At 43.0% G+C, this 20,636-nt stretch overlaps 1 protein-coding gene across 5 annotated transcripts in view; it reads right to left on the minus strand.

Annotated features, from left to right (window-relative positions):
* Window positions 1-20,636, minus strand: part of GRIP2 (glutamate receptor interacting protein 2) — a 388,526-nt gene that overhangs the window by 180,204 nt on the left and 187,686 nt on the right. The window contains exon 1 of one of the 5 annotated variants that reach the window (XM_082209302.1): window positions 5,902-5,986. The exons of the other annotated variants lie outside the window; for them this stretch is intronic. Within the exon in view, the coding sequence (XP_082065428.1) occupies window positions 5,902-5,956 (55 nt within the window). The 5' untranslated portion in view covers window positions 5,957-5,986. Of the gene's footprint in view, window positions 1-5,901; window positions 5,987-20,636 lie in introns of those variants that run through there. 5 annotated transcript variants of the gene reach the window in all.

The following is a 20,636-nucleotide window of genomic DNA, read 5'->3' on the forward strand; positions in this document are numbered from 1 at the left end:
ATTCTGATGAAAACAGAAACGAGAGCAGAAATTGCTGGTATTTGCACATGTGTTCCAGGTCTGGAACAGAAATCAATCTGTTCCAAACAATCTGTAACTAATTATGGTAACAGCCCCCCCCCCATATTAGCTTTGTGTTTCCTTCGCATTGAAATGAATGGGGTGGAATAACATAATGAGAGTGTAACTTATGTATTTAATTTTGAAATTTATGTGATTTCAGCGCAGTTAACAGCAATAGGAGCAACACAGTTTTGGGCAGAAGGCGAACTGCAGCAGAATGAAAGAAGTGGTGCATGTAACAAATACAGGGTAGAACTGAAAAGGATGCCTTCTTATATCCGCAGTCCTAATGTCAGTAATGTAATCTGAACAGGCCTCAGTGTGTTTACATAGGGGTGAGACTGCTCCCTCCTTGATTGCTCTTTTGGGGTGTGGGTAAGGTACACCAAAAAGTTCCAATACCCATGGCTATTAATTAAACAGGACCCTCAGTGGGTAAAAATGGAGATCCCAGCTGAGTGGAATGAGATTCGTCCATGACATGTGTTTACCCCTAATTACAGGAGTTCCGTACCTTACAGTAGTGGTGGGGAGTTGGATCTGTCCCCTTATGGGTCAATTTTGACAGGTGGGCAGGCCCACCCAATTGTCATCCACTTGATGCTGCAATGGTTGTGTTTTGTTTGTTTGCAATCAAGCAGTATTTTAGTTGTATGTTATTGCCTGTGCAGTCTGAGATGAAACCGTGTGGGCAAAGTACTGTGCCTTTGCTGTCCAAGCCCCAATCATCAGCTTATTTTTTATTTTGTTTTTGGAGGGGGGGTGTTTCCCATCAGTAAGAATGAGGACACACACACACACACAGACACAGACACACACACACACACACACACACACACACACACACACACACATCACTTAGCATGCTCTGCTTCTTCTGACCAAGGTGTTAGTGATTCATCAGCTCCTGCAGGGCTAACCCAGATCTCTATGCTAATGCTGCAGGAAGCTTGCCTGCTCACCTCTCAGTTTGCATCCATTTGTAGCTTTAAAGCTTACACATGTACTGTGTTAATAATTTAGGGACTCCGTCCTGTTTCCTTATTTCTTTCACTTGAGCAAATTGAGTACTATAAGTAAAAACAAAACAAATGAGTTCAGGTCACATTAGGTGAGACAATAATTTAAACTTAAAAGAATGTCAAATGGAACCAGTGTGAGATAGATACATCTGCAGTCGTAGAAATCTCCTATAATCAATGATCACCTAATCAGTGGCGTAGCGTGGGTTGTCAGCACCCGGGGCAAGGCAAGTAATTTGCGCCCCTAACCCGTGGATTTGCGCCCCCTAACCCATGGATTTGCGCCCCCTAACCCTAGCCCCCAGATGTTGCGCCCGGTGCGGCCGGCCCCCCCTGCACCCCCCACGCTACGCCACTGCACCTAATCCTTTTAACGGGAGATGTCAGGGATTGAACCTGGGACCTTGTGCATGTAGAAAGTGTGCTCTATTTATGAGCCCAGGGAACTTTGCTTATCTGCACCATCTTTTCTATGAACATCGTGGCAATTGCATCTAGGGTGATTAAATGAGGCTAAACTAAACTTTTTAATATTTGCAGGGGTGTGTGGGGTGTTGGGGGTAGTACTTCTGGTGGAGGACACTTTGTGCTCCTTCTGGGGTAGTGTGTCCACCTTTGGCCCCCACCCTGCACTCAGCTCTCACCTGTGGCTCCTAGAAGCTGTCAGCATGCAACAGCGGCCACACTCTGGAAACAGCTTTGACTGGCCAGCTAAACCAGGTGAGGGTAGTCAGTGGGTCTCAAACCCTCAGTGACTTAGGGACTTCCCCTGCATGCGAATTCAGTCTCCAGTGGTTTGAGCAGACAAGACCAATAGTGGGTCCAATGGTCAATAAGGCAGTTCTGCCTGTAGAGGGAAGTGAGGGAAATGAGGCATATAGCACTGTGATGTGGATGCACAGCTTTATGTGCATCAGCCGTGTGTAACCAAACTGAAGGCCCCTTATGCACAAGTGTCTGGTTTTTTTAGACTGTGACAAACATTTGCAAACATCTTGTGATGGATTGCAGATATATTTTGATTCTTTTGCTTATATACATTCCTCTGTACAACTTTGTTTCTCTTCCTAGTTGCACAGATTTAGTTCTTGGAAGCATCGTATGATTGGCTTCTTGGTTTGCTTTTTTTATATGTCAACTGACAGATGTCTCTTCCGGGCTTGTACAACACAAGAGATACCAAGGGCGGAAGTATGTAAAGAAGAGGATATTTATGGATCGGGGAGAAAACCCCGAAGACTTCATGCGTTCTTGCAGATCACCTCAGTTGCCAGCCTCAAATGCCACACATTAAATGAAACATTTGATTGTGAGAAGAGGGAGTTTATAAAAAATAGTGATAATGACATTTTTTTGCAAGTATTTAATTGAGTATCCGATTGCTAAATATGCAGAAGTTGGATAATAGTTATCCTTTCTCCCTTCCTAGCACTTCATTTGAAACCCAATTCCAGCTCAATTTAATCCTTGATCAAAGTAGCAAAATTTAGCACTGGATTAATGCCCATATTTAAAGCTGTCACTAATAAATGTAGGTGATCCACATCAATGTTAAATATATTAGACAAAGCCAGGCAAACTCTTTCAGATAATGCAGAAAACTGTATTTTATTTTATTTTTAAGACCCATCTGAGTAGATTTGCACATTCATCTAAGAGGCACAAGTTTTCAATTTTTGTATGCATTTAGTGGTTCTCTGCCACATAAATGGGGATGCATATGCAAACCAACAATTTTCGGCCACCTGATTTCTGATCCCACACTACAGTAAAGAAGTTGATTTTTACTGGCATCAGTAAATATGCTGCTGGAAATTATATGATACAAGTAGGGGAACCTTAGACTCCGTCAGGATTTGTGTAGGGTTTACTCCATGGGTAGGCAAACTAAGGCCCGGGGGCCAGATCCGGCCCAATCACCTTCTAAATCAGGCCTGTGGATGGTCTGGGAACCAGCGTGTTTTTACATGAGTAGAATGTGTCCTTTTATTTAAAATGCATCTCTGGGTTATTTGTGGGGCATAGGAATTTTTTCTTTTTCTTTTTCCAAAATATAGTCTGCCCCCCCACACTTCTGAGGGACAGTGGACCAGCCCCCTGCTGAAAAAGTTTGCTGACTCCTGGTTTACTCCTTAGCCTTTTCTTCTCCCAGAGTTTGCCTTCCCTCCTAGATGAGCTACCTTCCCAGGTTGACAAGCCCCATCTGACTCTCATCTCTCCTCAACAAGGCATATATGTACAGCTGAATTGGAGGGAGGTTTATGAGCCCCATTACCAATATAATTTCTCTCCTAACGCTCAGCCCTGTGTGAACAATTTCACACCGTTTCACAGTGGAAATTGTAAAAGGTGTGGTGGGCATGTTTCACAGAGGTAAGGAATGTTCATGGAATTTACCTCTCCCCATTTCAGTTCAAAACTAATTTCTATAGAGCAGGGAACTGTGTGTGAACCATGAAAGGTGCCCACTGCTTTTAGCAGAATGATTGCAAATATATTCCAGTTATTGTAGTACAGGAAAAGATAACCAGAATTTAAGTGTTTTATTTTAAAATCCTTTCCTTGAAGTGCAGGAATCCTGAGCGGGAGGAGAGGGGAGATAGATGTTTGCGTTAGACAATGAATAAGATTTGGAACCGAAAGAGCAGGCTTGCCTTTCTCTTCCTAACGGGTACATCAGGAATGACAGAAAACATACAAAGGAGCACCACTCCAAAGCATGATGCTAAAATGCCTTCACTTGCATGCAGTGATCAATGGCCCAGTTTGAGCTATTCTCCTTTTACTGCTGTTCAATTCAGGGGGAGATTTGGTGGTTCTCATCGTCAGACTCCTGTGCTGTTCTCAGCTAAGGATTTTTTTCCTTGGGACTTTGTGAAGGGCAAAAAGTGCACCATTTACTGCCCCCATGAGTGGGAGTGGGACTGAAAATTTTACCAGCAGAAATAATAAGATTGGAATCCGGAAAGTCTCAAAGTGCCTTTGAACTTGGGCACATTGCCTTTCTCTTACCACTAAGCTGCCACCACAAGTAGCTTCTATACATTTAAGACCTTGGAAGAAACCATCTTGGGAAACACAAGTTCCAGACACAATTGGGACAATTTTCACTTTAGAAACATAAACATGCTTGAGTCTTAACATGCAGAGCTGATATCAGACTCTCTTTATCCTATTGAAGTTCGGAGCTTGCTATTCTTCTGAATGAGTTTCAAGCAGTATCCAAGCTGTCTCCCTCAAGCATGAAGGCTTGACATACCCAAGCAAAAGAACCTGAGCTTGTTTCTTTAAGAAAATCAGTAATACCCAACCTACATCTAGACTGTGACAATCATTATTCTATAAAAGGTCCATAACTTTTTTGTGTATGTGCTTTAGTCCTTTCTATACCTATATGTTATGCCAATTTTTGTTTTCCCTCTCTTTTCCATTTTTCCAATCTGAAGTTCAGTTCTCCACATTTCTACATCAGTTTACATTTTTTTAAAGTCATCATGAAAATTCATCAGCATTTTTGTGCATTTTTTTTCTATATATACGCGTGTGTGTGTTGCTGTGTGCAATTTTGCCTAACTTATTTTTGCAAAGCAATATTCTCTAATATAATGCACCTTTGCATGATATTCTAACAAATATGTCCATTTTTACACACACTTAACCCCCTTGTACATGTATTTTTGTATTACTCTGCTTTGGAACTGTGTTGCAAAATTCAGAGAAGTATGGATTTTAAAAGATAGCTCTACAGTTCACATATTATTATTATTTTCCAAAAAGTGCGAATTAGGTGGGTTCCCCTTTAAAAGCAAACTGAATCCATTTTCTGCTCCATCCCTAGCAATAAATGACATACACTTAGATATGCCTGGTACTGGGGATCACATTAATGTCTAACATTGCTAAACAAATCCAAATTTTTACATTCGTTTTCTCTCTCCATTTTATTACATTTTGCATTCTGCAGTGCTCCCCTTTCATCACAACCCCACCGATCAAGGGTCAGCACAAGAGTACACAAGAATCATATCAGAAGAAAACAAAAGGAGGGGAGAGAGCTTTGCCACAGCAGTAAAGTTCTGAAATCAGTCTCTCTCTCTCCCCCCCCCCCCGCCACCCAAATACTTTTGAAATTAAAAGCTCTGCAACCAGCACTGGCAGTCTTGCACTCCATGGATAAAACTTGATTAATTTTGTGTAGCGGGATGCTGTAGGTGATGGGAAGTGAATTTGTGCCAATAATTCTTTGACTTTATTAATGGGTTTCAGCCTCGCAATAGATTTATCCTATGATTACTGGAAGCATCTCCCCTGTAACCTGTGATTCATCTTCACCCCCACTCCCACCCTGCAGTCTCTCTTCTCTCAGCCCAACCTTCCAAGAACATAATTGTCAAACAACTTTGCGATCTTGTGAAACAAAGGATGGAACTGTCCATCCCGTACCCAGCAAGGTGCACTAAGAACCTATCTGTAGGAAATTTCAAGTAGAGATGTATGGAAATATTTCATTACAGCTTATGCATCGGCAGCTGGCAATTAAGAGAAGGGTTTTTTTTTTGAAAAGTTCCAAAAAACCCTCCCCCATAATTGCATTATCACGAGTGTGGGGGAAATGAGCTTCCCCATCCCCCATCCCCAAACACATAGCAGCTTGAAGGTATGCAGCCTAGTTTTCCTCTTGTCTGGCCAACCCAAAAGTAAAGCATCTAAACTAGAAATCGCTCCACCTTTCTGCTTGCCTCCCCTTTAGAGAATGTCTCTGAGAAAGATGCTACCCTAAGCCCCCCCCCTGCCCCCGCCAGGACCCCGGCAGTACCTTTGTTCCGGCGTCTCACCACGCCAAGCCGGCACTTCAGGGAAACAGCAAACATCTTCCCTGGATCGCAGTCTTCCCAATGCCTGCCTCACATAGCTCTCTCTCTATAGCTTCTCCCTCAACACCTCTGCCTGGCTCCGTGAGGGGCTGCTGGCTTTAAATTAATTTATGATTACTGTGAAATGGAGTTGTGCTTCATGTTCTGGCAGAAAGGAGTGAGAGGGAAGGAGCTGGGAAGAGGGGAAGGGAGACGGGGAACATTCCCCCTTCTCAATAATTCCTCAGAATTGTGTTTAGCTGTTATTTGTGCCACTCAGGCTAGGTGAATGTGAAATCGCTACTCCACATTTCTGTCTCTGTCCCTCAAATTAGTTATATATATATATATCGCAGACACCCTATCATTCTAAGAATCCTTTCTAAGTCCTAGAGTCTAAGATATTAACATAGTCATTAGCAACTGTAGGGTTATTTTTATCCACATGCGTCTCCCTATAAAAACCACACTTTAAAATACTGGAAAGAGCTCTCCATTTCACTGTAAAGTTCTCAGCAAATAAGGAAAAGGGAGGGCATTTGACTAAGTTTTATTGAGAGTAGACCCACTGAAATCGATAAACATGGCTATGTTAAGACCATTAAATTGAATAGATCTACTCTGAGTAAAACTTAGTTGAATATGACTAAGAACGTGTATGATAAAAGCCACTGCAAACAAGGCACCTGAAGATGTGAGGATTTGATCCGAGAAATATGAAGGTTATGTCTCACAGTTTTGCCATGGGGTTAATTATTATTAAAATCAGTCCTGCTCAATCTGGTGCCCTGCAGATGTTTTGGACTACAATTCCCATCAGCCCCAGCACACACAACCAGTTTATCAGGAGAGATGGGTGTAGCTCAACAAGCTTGGTGTTTGGGTTGCTCTGCTCATCAGCTGGTGAAGAGTAAGGAGTAAGAGAGTTAAGCAGCCCATCTATAAAATGTTTCTGTAGTTTCAACTGGCAGTAGGGGCTCACTTTATAATACCCTTCATGGGTTGAAATTACCATGTGATGTCATAAAACGTAACTGTGCAACTCTGCCCTAAATAAGAGACAATGGCTCAGGATGGGACTTGCCTAAGGCAGCCAAATGGTGAAGACCAAGTCAGATCACTATAAACCGGCAAAATGAAACAGTGATTCTCCGATAATTAACCAGCTAGGAGACCTGGTCACACTTTTTGGGATTTGCTGAAAACTTGCAAATCCAGTTGGCCAGAGATCAAGCTGGCAGCAGAGGAAGCAAGGGTCAGAACAAAATATGATAATATCTCCAAGGTGGCCAGAAGCCAATTTACTTGCCCAAAGTGTTTAAAACATGATTATGCTTCATCAGGGGTGAATCTCATGTAGTACTTTCAAGGAGAGATCAAACCATCTCAAAACCCTCAGTCTCAATAAAAAATGAAAGGACATTTTTCTGCAGCCCCAGTGGTGTAAATCGTTTTGTAAAGTTAGTTTATCCATCAGCCAGTCATTCTTAACAGCTCTGTGCCCCACTTTTCAGAACAGGATAACATTGCTGACTAGCTAAAAGTGGACTGAAGCATCGCTGTGCAGCTGGCAAAAGGCAAAAATATGAAAGAGCTATGAGCTGAATTCATTGCAATCCAGTGTACAAACACGGAAGAAGTGTAAAATTGCCAACGCTATCCAGACTTAGCCAGACACAAAAATCTGGTTCTATACATGGGCCGTAAATATATACCATGGCTCTCCAGCAGTTCCCACTGCCATTCAATGAAGGTATCTGTCACATTATAAAATCCTGATATCCTTATTGGCAGGCAGTGAATTATTGTCACTTCTATTTATAAACCAGAGGCCTTTGAAGAAGTGAATCCAAGGGTGAGACTTATGAAACAGCAGGGTCCTGCCACCCAAACTCAAAGGGTTAAGGAAATGTTAAAGAAATATTTGTGAATGTTTAATTTGAAAGATGGCATGTAAGGACTAATTTAAAATTCACATACATGTGACCCAAGGTTATAAAAAAATCCAAACAAAAAATAACTCTTGCACATGGTGGCCTTTTGTACAGCAGGCAAAACATCTGCAAGCCCATAAATTAACTCACAGTCCCTGCCAGGGATGTACAGTACTGTTATTGGTATGCTTTACATGATGGGCATGACATACAAATGTCACAAATTCCATCCATTTGGCAAGGCTCCATTTTGATTACTTATTATTGCCTTCCTCCACTTGGGGGTGTAATATCTGATCTGACCTTGGAGCAGCCAAGGGCCAGAATCATAGAGTTGGACAGACGTGTGTCTTGTAAGCCATCTAGCTCTACCCTCTGTTTAATGCAACAAATGAAGAGCTACAGCAGGGATCAGCAAACTTTTTCAGCAGGAGGCCGGTCCACTGTTCCTCAGACCATGTGAGGGGCCGGACTATATTTTGAAAAGAAGAAGAACAAATTCCTATGGCCCGCAAATGACCCAGCAATGCATTTTAAATAAAAGGACACATTCTACTCATGTAAAAACACACTGATTCCCGGATTGTCCGCAGGCTGGATTTAGAAGGTGATTGGGCCGGATCTGGCCCCCGGGCCTTAGTTTGCCTACCCATGAGCTAGAGCAGGCTTCCTCAACCTCAGCCCTCCAGATGTTTTGAGACTACAATTTCCAGCATTCCTGACCAATGGTCCTGCTAGCTAGAGATCATGGGAGTTGTAGGCCAAAAACATCTGGGGGGCCGAGGTTGAGGAAGCCTGAGCTAGAGCAACACCCCCCAACAGATGGCTATCCAGACCTCTACTCCAAGCTGAGCTGATAAGTGGATGAATGGTTCTGCCTTGCGGCACAGGATTAGCCTAGGGCAGCTTTTCCCACCCTGGTGCCTTCCAGATGATTTGGATACAACAGCTATGATGACCATTGGCTAATGGGGAGATATAGTCCGAAACATGTGGAGAGCGCTAGTTTAGGGGAAGGAGTACAAAATGTCAGGGTTCCTTTCAACTCACCAATTCTAGGATTCAGTGACCATTTGGCTCTCATTCAAACTTGCAGCTACTCCCTACTCACTAAGAAGAGGAAGGCGCGTTACAAGCCCTACGGGACACACTTAGCTCCTATTTTTAGATATGAAATGTGATGCAAATAGAGCGTAGGTCTGGGCTTTCCCTTTGTAAGAGATAACATTTCAACAGCTACATTTAGAAAGAGCTGTAATATCACTTCTATAGTGAGATACTCCTGTGAATCATACAGTATAAGCCATTGTGGTTCCAGGAAAAAGAAAAGTGAATTTTAGATTATTATTCAATTATATTATTCAGATCAAAAAACATGGGAGCTCCACTAAAACTCCACACCATCCCATCTATTTGTAAAGATAGCATGGGAACAAAACAAAAAGCAATTTATTTGCCTGGTCATTAGAATCAGGAATACATATGTGGCAAATGTCATGATGAATTCTACTTATGTTGGCACAACTGCCTGGATTAATTTACTTTATTTCAAAATGGCTAGTTCTAATTGGCTGTCCTGCCCCAAGGGTTTGACTTCCCTTCTTCAGGGGATGATGCTATGGATTTAAAGAGGTGAGGGACCTCAGGTCCCACCTAAGTAGCACCTAACTATCTGGGAGAACTTCTGCAGGGAGCCTGTTGGGCCTTAGGCCTCTGGTCTAAGGATGCTTTGCTTCTGACTCAGAAATCTTACTGGAGCCCCCTCTTCGCCTGAGTCAATGACTGCTAACACAGGCTGGGGCCCTTTCAGTGAAGAGGCACCTCTCAGAGACGCTAGCTACAAGGCAGTGCTGAATGCTATTTAAGGCTAGTCTAAGGATGAGTGCTGGGAAGCAGGTGGCGCTGTGGGTTAAACCACAGAGCCTAGGACTTGCTGATTAGAAGGTGGGTGGTTTGAATCCCCGCGATGGGGTGAGCTCCCGTTGCTCAGTCTCTGCTCCTCCCAACCTAGCAGTTCAAAAGCACATCAAAGTGCAAGTAGATAAATAGGTACCACTCTAGCGGGAAGGTAAATGGCATTTCCATGCGCTGCTCTGGTTCGCCAGAAGTGGCTTAGTCATGCTGGCCACATGACCCGGAAGCTGTACGCCGGCTCCCTCAGCCAGTAAAGCGAGATGAGCGCTGCAACCCCAGAGTCGGTCATGACTGGATCTAATGGTCAGGGGTCCCTTTACCTTTAAGGGTGAGTGCAGATGAAGCAAGGTCTGAGTTCTGCTCTAATGAAGTCTCCAGCCTGAGCCTGGCATGAAACTGTCCAAGGTAACCTCACCGCCGCTGAAGCCAGTGCTCACAAGAACATACAGTCTCACCCGTCCTAATAACAATTGCCTTATGCAATGGTTTCCACTATCCTCTGCTGATTTTGTTGTTGCTCCTTTATTGGAAGCACTCTGAATTACAGTACAGAGGTACCTTGGGTTACAGACACTTCAGCTTACAGACTCAGCTAACCCAGAAATAGTACCTCAGGTTAAGAACTTTGCTTCAGGATGAGAACAGAAATAGTGCGCTGGCGGTGTGGCGGCAGCGGGAGGCCCCATTAGCTAAAGTGGTACCTCAGGTTAAGAACAGTTTCAGGTTAAGAACTGACCTCTGGAATGAATTAAGTTCTTAACCCAAGGTACCAGTGTTCTCTGGTTTTGTACCCATCTTTTTGTACCCACAAGTGTCTTCCGGGGCCACCCTCCCACACAAGTCACTTGACCTGCACGAGATTGTGGCCTCAAAAGACACATTTATTAAAGGTCCATGCTCTCACACTTTGTTCGGGGTGAGATCGTGGCACCCAAAATGGGCACTGTGCTCACAAAATAGGGGGGTGTCTGAGTTTTATTGGGACAATTGAGAGATAAGCTTTAGCATGCATCTTCTGAGAAGGGCACAGAAATGTTTGTGTTTGGGGAAAAAAGTTGCTGCGAACCCACAGGACAGAGCGGGCAATTCACCTAAAAAATAAATACCATAGAATCTGCTTTTTTCCCCTTGCCTTCGAAGCACAAACAATCAAAATGAAGCCAATGCTCCTTGTATTACCTATCAGCCCAAGTCACGCTGCAGACCAGGAGTGAGACATTGGATGAAAGGTCATGGGTGACTTTGAGTTCTACCATTAATTACAATTCAAACCGTTCTATTGCATTATGGACGATATGATCTGCCTGCTCCTTCAATACTATTTTCTGCAACTGCTAAAAGCTCAACCAAGGGGCTTTCTCAAATTGTTTTGTCAACTGAAGATGCCAGGAACAGGTGGCTTTCTGCATGCAATGCATGTATTCTACCACTGACCTATGGCTTCCACATTATATTTTTATCACCTCTTTTTAAAGTACTCTACATTTAGCACAACACAAAACAGCATCTGGCTGACCCTCTTAGCATCCAAGCCACTCTTTAGTTGTTTCAGCTGTATCCTTTATATCTTTCTCATTTCCCAAGAATGTCTATCAAAGGCACACCTAAATGCTCCCCTGTGGGTTATAGGGCGTAAACGGCTGCTGTATGGTCTATTTGATCAAGGCCTCATTCCCAAACACAATTATTCAGACTAAAGCTTTACTAAAGGAAATCAATAGATTTTTGCAGAAGTAAGCGGACCCAAGTTTACAGCCTCAGCGTTACTTCAATGTTATATTTTAATTGATTTTAAGAAGACCATGCGGAATGAAATACATACATTTTATAAATTTGCCTTTCAGACATCTGTGATTACTCACAATTATTTTACAATGTGCCCTGAATATGATTTCCAAAGTAAAGGAATGCAGTCTCCTGTTTACATATTCACACTCCACTTTTATTTTACAACAGTTACTAAAGAGGGTCAGACTCTCATCAAAACTCCCAAGTCATAAGCAGAATATGTGCCATAAAGCTTGGAAATGACCTAGAATTTCACAAGCTCTCTGCTATTAAACCAGAAACTCTTTCCCATGCTGGAAGGCTATTCCCTACAAAAAAAGAGGAGAGATCACATAGTCCCCAGAACGTTGTCATGAAATGACACAATAATAGGCCTCGCCTCCAGGCCCATATGCATCCCTTTCATAGTTCATTTAAAGAAAGAGCTGCCTTTGTACGCACAATAGGGCAGCAATTGAATGAAGTATATTAAAACACAATTTTGCAAGAAGATCCATTTTCATTCATCAGGGCTGGTGTTTGAAATGTTTCCAACAAGGTGGAGGAAGTAAAGTAACGATGAAAAGAAGAATGTGCACATCCATTTGCAGCACAGAGAAATTCAATGGGATCATAATCCATATTCAGCAATATATATTGGGCATTATTATTTGGACACTTATCTTCGTTCGATATATGAATGAAACTCAACAGATTATGAGAAAGCTCTGAAGTAGCTATCTGCAAATTATGTCGCACTTTTAAATCCTTTTAAATCCCCTCTTCACCTTGTCAACTACTACTATAGCCATTCAATTTCTTCACTTAAACCATTTCAAAACATATAGTGCACACATCAGTCTAGAGATGCCCAATGTCATCTAAACATGTCTTTATAAGTTCTATGACTCCTTCATCTCTTCTCAAATGCAGGGCAGTCAAGGCATTTTGAAACTAAACATCAGAGAGATATCTGAATGTGTAGTTTGATCTATCTAACAAAATCAGAGCACACCCTTCTCTAAGGCACCCTTCCCAGGACCATTCACTAAACAGCCCATTACATGGGTTGTGATATTAAAGGCCTTTCCATGTGAGGCAAAAGAGCTTATGAGGTAGAAAGCAACACTGTGAATTCAGCTTGAAAAATGCATGCTGCTATTCTGAGAAAGCGGCAGACGTCGGTGTTGCTCTCCTTTAATAATTAAATGGTACAGTATGTTTGCTCAATCCACAAATCCATGTACAAGACTCAGCGGCTCTTTCCAAGGAAACAGCTGAGCTTCCTGAAGCAAGCCTTATCTTCCACCTGCATTATTGCTGCTTGCGTTCACTGCCAATTTGTTTTGGAAGGCAAGGCAAGAGGTCCTCCATTGCTACAATGGAGAACAAACGACTTTCCCAGACTGTGGTCATGCCACCCTCATGTATTATTCCTAATAGCTGCCTGTTTGTATTTTCCACTTTCAGATTGTATTAACAGAGCCATATGTTAGCAAAATTGTGCCCGGGGAAGATATTAAGTGAAGGGATGAACGGTGTTTACCTCACAAACAGGAGCTCATTACTCCATGCATGTGTGGGTTGGCAAGCTCACACCTAGGGAGAATGTGTCAATGTGACAAACTGAACAGGACTGAAGACTGCTCTGACTGCTATTGACGCAACGTTACTGAAATTGAACAGTAAAATAAAAATATCACAGTCAGCACCACATGCAGGTAAATGAGTCACCTTCAACCCAAATTAAATAGAATTGTAAACAGGGATGGACAAACCTTAATTCTAGTTTCTCTCAGTTTTTCATTTCCCCAATCTCTGCTTCAGTTCTCCACATTTCTACAACACTCTGCCATGTTTCGTTTTTAATCCTCATGAAAATTCATCAGGACATTTCCCTCAATAGACCCCTTTTTATGTAGTTTTCATGAATATATACATTTTTGCAAATATAATGCATATTTGTAAATAATAATAAATAATTCTTATTATTATTTATACCCTGCCCATCTGGCTGGGTTTCCCCAGCCACTCTGGGCGATTCCCAACAGAATACAATCGTACCTTGGTTTTTGAACAGCTTAGTTCTTGAACGTTTTGACTCCCGAATGCCGCAAACCCGGAAGTGACTGTTCCAGTTTGCAAACTATTTTTGGAAGCCAAACGTCTGATGTGGGCATGATTTGGTTTCCGAATGTTTTGGAAGTCAAACAGACTTCTGGAATGGATTCTGTTTGACTTCCAATATACGACTGTATTAAAAACACGATAAAACAAATGTATGTATTATTATGCACACATTAGCCTTGTATATGCATTCTATACACATTACTAGAGAACTGCATTGCAAAATTCAGAGAAGGGTGAATTTTGAAGGATGGCTGTGTTTCCATTCACATATTGTTTCAGAAAGTATGAATTCGGTTGGCCGGCCTTTAAATGCAAACTGGAATGAATTTCTCCCCCATCTCTAGTTGTGAGGAAATGAAAGAGTCAAAAATGGAATCAGGTCAGATATGCCTGCAACCCTTTCCATAGTAACTCACTGGATATAGAGAAGAGTTAAGGCTGTCATTGGTAGAGGCATCTAAATATAGAAAAGCCATGATTCTTTGATTTAAAACATTAAAGAAATGTTATGAATGGAATATTTTTCTCTCTGTGGTTTGAAACTCCTTGCTTCTGAAGCTCCAAGTCAGGACTGATGGGAGCCTGGTACTGGAGTACAATGGAAGAATGGAAGGGAGATTGTTTCATGTGCTATACTTGCATAATCTGGGTCAGACAGATTTGCTATTTTTAGAAGGAATGGGAAGATATTTCCCCCTTCAAGTCAGATGCACCTACAGTGCCTTACTGCATGTTTAATTTATACGGCGCATAGAATCATAGAATTGTAGAGTCGAAAGGGACCCCAAGGGTCATCTAATCCAGCCCCCTGCAATGCAGGAATCTCAGCTAAAGCATCCATGACTGATGGCCATCCAACTTCTGCTTAGAAGCCTCCAAGGAAAGAGAGTCCACCAATTCCCAAGGGAGACCATTCCACAGCTCTTACTGTCAGAAAGGTTTTCTTGATGTTTAGTCAGAATCTCCTTTCTTGTAATTTGAAGCCATTGCTTTGAGCCCTACCCCCCAGAGCAGGAGAAAAGAAGCTTGCTCCATCTTCCACATGACAGCCCTCGAGATATTTGAAGATGGCTATCATATCTCCTCTCAGTCTCCTTTTTCCCCAGGGTAAACCTACCCATCTCCCTCAACCGTTCACCATAAGGCTTGGTTTCCAGACCCTTGATCATACTGGTTGCCCTCCTCTGCACACGTTCCAGTTTGTCAATATCCTTCTTAAAACGTGTCTATTTTGAAGTAGCTGTTATACTGTGCAAACACTTGTACCTAACTGATATTAATAGCACTGTGCAGAATAATGTGTTATGTCTTTAATGATAAGACACATGAGAGATTGCAGATCTTAAACTCTCCATTAAATTCCTCTTCAAAGCAGCTATCAAGGAACAGTGGAGAGTCAATCTCCACATTATTTTTCCAATGGAAACTGCCCCCCCCAGCCAATTAAGCCCAGGTGACCAATGAGCTCAAGGGTAGGTGTAGGGTCTGGGTAGGTGTCATTCTCAGGAGGCATCTGCCATGCATAGACTATCTCCATGCTTTGCCAAGCAAACTGGCAGTATTGGAAACTAAGTTTCTTTTGTCTTGCGATATATATGGAGGTGGAAGGTGGGGGAACGTCTTACAGCATTGCTTCCTAGTGCTCATTTAAACTGCTTGAAGTATTATTGAAGCTCTTGTTCTCCGTTCCCTGCAGTGAACCAAAGCCAGCAATTGCTTCTGTGTTTAACTGGGGAAAGCCTTTTAAACTTCCCACTTGGCAAGCAAGTGCTATGCCACAGGTTTGCATGTTATTCATTTATATACTTGGCTCCCATTGAGATTTATATTGTTCTTGTGGCAAGCTGCTGAATTTTATGAAGTGCCTTTTTCTATCTTTGGAAATAATTTCAGGAGCACGTAGAAGAAGGTGCTTGGGGATGCGGTGTGGTTAGCAAAGAAGGCCAATCCTTCCTCAACAACATGGTGCAACAGTAATGATCCGAAAAGGAGATCTTTCAACTCAGTAAGGAAACTGCTGAGGATCAAACTGTTGTGCTCTTCTAGCAAATACTAGCTTTAATCAAAGACAATAAAAAATCCTGCTGTATTTCATCTGGCGGTGGCATGTGATGATTATTCCCTGCCACTATGTAGGGTACAACCTGAAGAGTTGCACTGCGGGAAATATAAAGTTGGAGAATATTTTCAAAACAAAATCTGCCCTGTGCTATGACAGCCTGTGTTGGATCAACAGCTTTGTTGGCACAATTGTTATCTCTTGTGCGGAAGCTGCCAATACTGCAGGTGGCAGTGAGCTTTCAAATCCCTGTGTTCCCTAGCAGGCGCTTGCCATTTGTTCTTGGCAACAGCAGCGGCTGTGGGCATGGCAGTAGTAGCCCCACAAGGACCTGTAAATAACCTAGTGCTCAAACATCTCAAGAGGGAGAGCTAAGTGGTTTGGGCTTTGGAAAGAGCACCAGGATTTGTTAAGGAAATGTTTTCTCTTTCCATTGGCCACAAGGGAAATCATTTTGGAAGAGCTGATACAGCCAACTTTTTCTGGTTCAGCTAACATTTTGTGACACAAACACATGAATCCAACTCTTTAAAAAGAAAATTCACAGTACAGACATTCAAGTGGGGGGGGGGAAACCATGTTGCGTGCATCTATCTTCATGGAATACGTTGGTTCTCTGATCTGTTTTCTTTCTTGCAGTTTTCCTCTTTCCCTTAGCAGCTGCTCCACTAACGGAACTGCCTTGATCTCTCTCAGTTGCAATATATTTGCTGAAATTGGGGCTCAAAAAAAAAAAAAAAATTCACGGAAAGGGGAAAAAGCGGGGGGGGGGATCCTTCCACAATTTGTTGGTAATTGCTTCAAAATTGTTCGCCTGTTCAGGAACCATTGCCCTCTCTTCATATTGACTTGGTTTGCCTTCAGTGATATTACAGATGGGCTACATGGCATTACGATGATCACATTCACTACCTCAGATCTCTGCAACCTTTTCAGACCCAGGATCCACTTTTAATCCAGACCTGCATTTGGGGACCCATTTCTTAATCTTTTACCATATATTTGCATGGTGGTAGTACTCAGATCAGGCTGTGACCAACTAGTGGGTTCTGACCCACCAGTTGAAGACCAATCCATTACAAGATCCTTGATTGGCTAGGATCAATCACACTTAGAGCAAGAGGCAGCCAAAAATTACACAGCAGAAAATAGGTGTAAAAAAATGAAGATTTTGGAGGAACATTGCAGCCCCTTCCCCCAAAAAGCTTCTCTTTGGGACTGAACATCTTTGAGTTACATGCAGTTGTGTCCCTCAATTGTTGAAAGTCCCTTTGATCCAGCAGTGGCTTCTATGGGCAGAAAGAAGAGGGAGGTGGTTTACATGGATTCTTTCTTCCTGCAGCAGTCCCTGAAAGTACCTCTGCTCCTAAGTATGCTCCATAGGGATAGGGCACCCTTTCAGAAAGCATGGGAGGTGGCACAGGGGGTTTCTGGAGAAATGGAAAATTTGTGCAAATCATCTTCTCTCTTCATCTTCTCTCCCTTTTACATTTTTGGAAGACTCTACTGTATAAAATAATGTTCAATCAGTGGAAGGACACAATTCGATAAAACCCATTTGGCACAATCTTTCCAAACTCAGTTTTATGGCAATCCTTCATCTTCAGGACACTCCAGGCCTGGAGGACAGAGCAAGAGACTCATACTTAAGCATCAGGACGACTGCAGCCAAATATAAGGATTCATTTTTTTTATACTTAGGGAATCTTGCCATATTTTCTACCCCTGCATTTCTGTGCATATCTTCCTTTCTTGTTCAAGCTCTTATTAGCAACGTATGAAACCCCTTGTGGATCAGGTCAATGCCCCAACTAGTCCAACATCCGGTTCTCACAGTGGCCAGTGAGATGCCCATTGAAAGCATGGGAGCAAGATCTGAATGCAATGGCACTCTCTCTCTCCACCAGTTTCCAGCAACTGGTCTTCAGAAGCATACAGCCTCCGACAGTAGAGGGTTTGTCTCATTCTCTGTAATGGTTTTAGGGGTTGCTCGTGCGTAAGTTGCCGCCACTTCTGACTGAGCAGCCTCCAGCATCGTGACTGTCTCAGTCGCTGGCAGAATCCGTCAGTGGGCGTTTCTTAAACCTTTTCCAGCATAAAAGTTGTTTGACGCCAAGTCTCCTCCTACTCTCCCTGCACGGAAGTCTTCTGCGCAGGGAGGGTGTGGGCAGCGGAGTACCCGTACTCTCTCCGCTGGTCTCCAGTGAAGAGTCTTGGAGATTCCTCTCCGATTCCCCCATCTGCCCCCCTTCTCCACTGGTGTTACGCTGATTTCCTTCCCCAGCAGATGGGCTGCCTCTCTCCCTACTGGGACCCTCTCCTGCATCCCTTTGGAGCCTTCCCTCCACCTCTAGCTCCGATGGCAGTTCCCTAACATTCTCCTTTAAAACTCTCCAAATTAGCGGCCATCACTACTTGCGGAGTGAATTCTATCGTTTAACTATAAGCTGTGTAAAGAAGTACTTTCTTTTTGCCCATCCTGAATCTTCCAGAATTCAGCTTCACTGACTATTGAGCTAGGACACCAGCAAGTGGTATCATGTCCAAATGGTGGGGTGATCACAGCACAGAAATTTTGTTTTTCACTTCAACAGTTTGCATACCGCTTAGTCCCAGTCATCTCTAAGCAGCCTACAAGAGACCCAAAACAGAATGACTAAAAAGGTGTTAAAACTATAAAATCAGAGTTCAGTTTAAAAGGCTGCTGAAATAAATTTTTATTTCAACATTTTGATAAGTGAGTGAGGAGCAGGAGCCAAGTATAAGTGAGAGCCCATATGTGAGGGGGCAGTTGTGGGTCAATTGTTGGGGGAAGACCTACCCTACCATTTCGCAAACCACTCTTGAGGGCTTATGGCAGAAAAGACATCCAATTAAGATTGATGCTATTATGTATTGGTCACACAGTTGACTACTTATGGATGATTGTTTACAGAATGATGCACACAATTTTAAATGGCAGGCCGGCTTAGAACAAAAGAACCTATCTTTTCCCCAAAGTCTTGATTTATAGTCTGAAGCAAAGCTATCAACTTTCCTGTAATCAGCCACAACCCAAAAAGACAAATGTGATCTAAACAGAGGGAAGAACCAAGGCAAGGCATTAAATCTCACCTGTCAATTTTTTAAAGCATAGAAGGGGGGGGGGAACACATAAAAATTTCACTGAGAAATGAGAACAGGAAGTGTTGCTCAAAAGTTGCTCATTTGCCTTTCTGGCTTTCTTTTAGACTCTTACCTAATTCTTCTGGGGACATTTGCTGGTGGTGGGACAGTGAGAAAGAAAGAGCCATGGGAGCTATCTGCAGTTGTGTTGCTCTAAGTATACCTGAAGCAGGAACGCAGCCCTGGTGGCAATGGGACCTTTAGATGAATGGCTGTAGAGCAGGGTCAGTATACTTCAAACAAACAAACAGACAAACAAATGACAAAAAGTATGAAGTTAAATCCATTCTTTGCATCAGCCTTAAGCAGAAGATGTAGGAGGGATATTGACCCAGACCAGGGCTTTGTATAGCAAAATTGCTACTGACTGTGCCTGTCTTTAAAGAGCTGGATGTCCCTCGCTCCCTTGATGAGCTATCAACTCTCCGGCATTTGAGAAATCCCCAGGACAGGACATAATTCCAACAGTAGTGCTGAAAGCTGGCCTTAGCTCTTCCCTCATGATGCACCTTCATGGCCTTCTCTTGAAATGTTGGGAAACAGGATTCATGCCACAAGACACACACGACTCCCACATTGTGACCCTCTGCAAGAACAAAGGTGACCGCCATGACTGTAACAACTACAGTGGCATCTCCCTGCTGAGTACTGTGGAGAAAACCTTTGCCTGTGTAGTTCTTAACAGATTGTAGTCACTCGCTGAGACGATCTGTCCCAAGTCACAATGCAGCTTTAGAGCTCAGAGGTCGACAGTCAACATGGTTCTCTCACTGCACCTGCTCCAGGATAAATGTTGAGAGCAGAGATGCCCCATGTACATTGCATTCATAGACCTGATGAAGGCCTTCGACCTTGTCAGCCAAAAGTGACTCTTCACACTGCTCAGCAAGACAGAATGCCCACTTAAACCCCACAAGATGATTGTGTCCTTCCATCAGAACTTGCATGACACCATCCAGTATGATGGTTCATCCTCAGACATCTTCCCTATAAAGAGTGGTGTGAAACAGGGCTCTGTTTTCGCCCCAACTCTCCTTGGCATATCTGTCTCATATGCCTTCAGTTCAACTGAAGATGATTTGTACTTCCACTCAAGGAGTGACAGGGGTCTGTTCATCCTGGCACATCTCTATGCCAAGAAAAAAGTGAGGTGGGTCCTTATCCGTGAGATGTTGTTTGTAGATGATGCAGCCTTGACAGAGCACTCTGAGGATTTATAGAAACTCATCATCCATTTTGCCCAAGCCTACAGGGAGTTTCACCTCACCACCAGCCTGATGAAGACCAACATCCTTGGTTAGAACATCACCAGCACTCCATGTGTGACCACACACTTGAGGTGGTAGACAGTTTTGTCCATCTGGGCTCCACAATAACTCTCAATTGACACTGAACTGGACAAGAATATTGCCAAGGCAGCTAACGTCCAATACCAATATGAAGGTTGATCAGGCTTGCGTGTTGAACATGCTGCTTTATGGAAGTGAGTTGTGGGAAACTTACACCCGCCAGGAGTGACACCTCAATGCTTCCATATGCTCTGTGTCAGGAAGATTTTGGGCATCATATGGCAGGACAGAGTCTCAAACAAAGCTGTGCTCTCCCAAGCCCTCTTTCCCAGCATGTTTTCACTTCTGTCTCAGTGACGCCCATGCTGGTTTGGTCATGTACACAGAATGAAATATGGCAGGATTCCCCAAGGATGTACTCTACAGGGAGCTGGCTTCAG

The sequence above is a fragment of the Podarcis vaucheri genome (assembly GCF_965113315.1).
Source record: "Podarcis vaucheri genome assembly, chromosome: 2".
NCBI lineage: Eukaryota > Metazoa > Chordata > Lepidosauria > Squamata > Lacertidae > Podarcis > Podarcis vaucheri.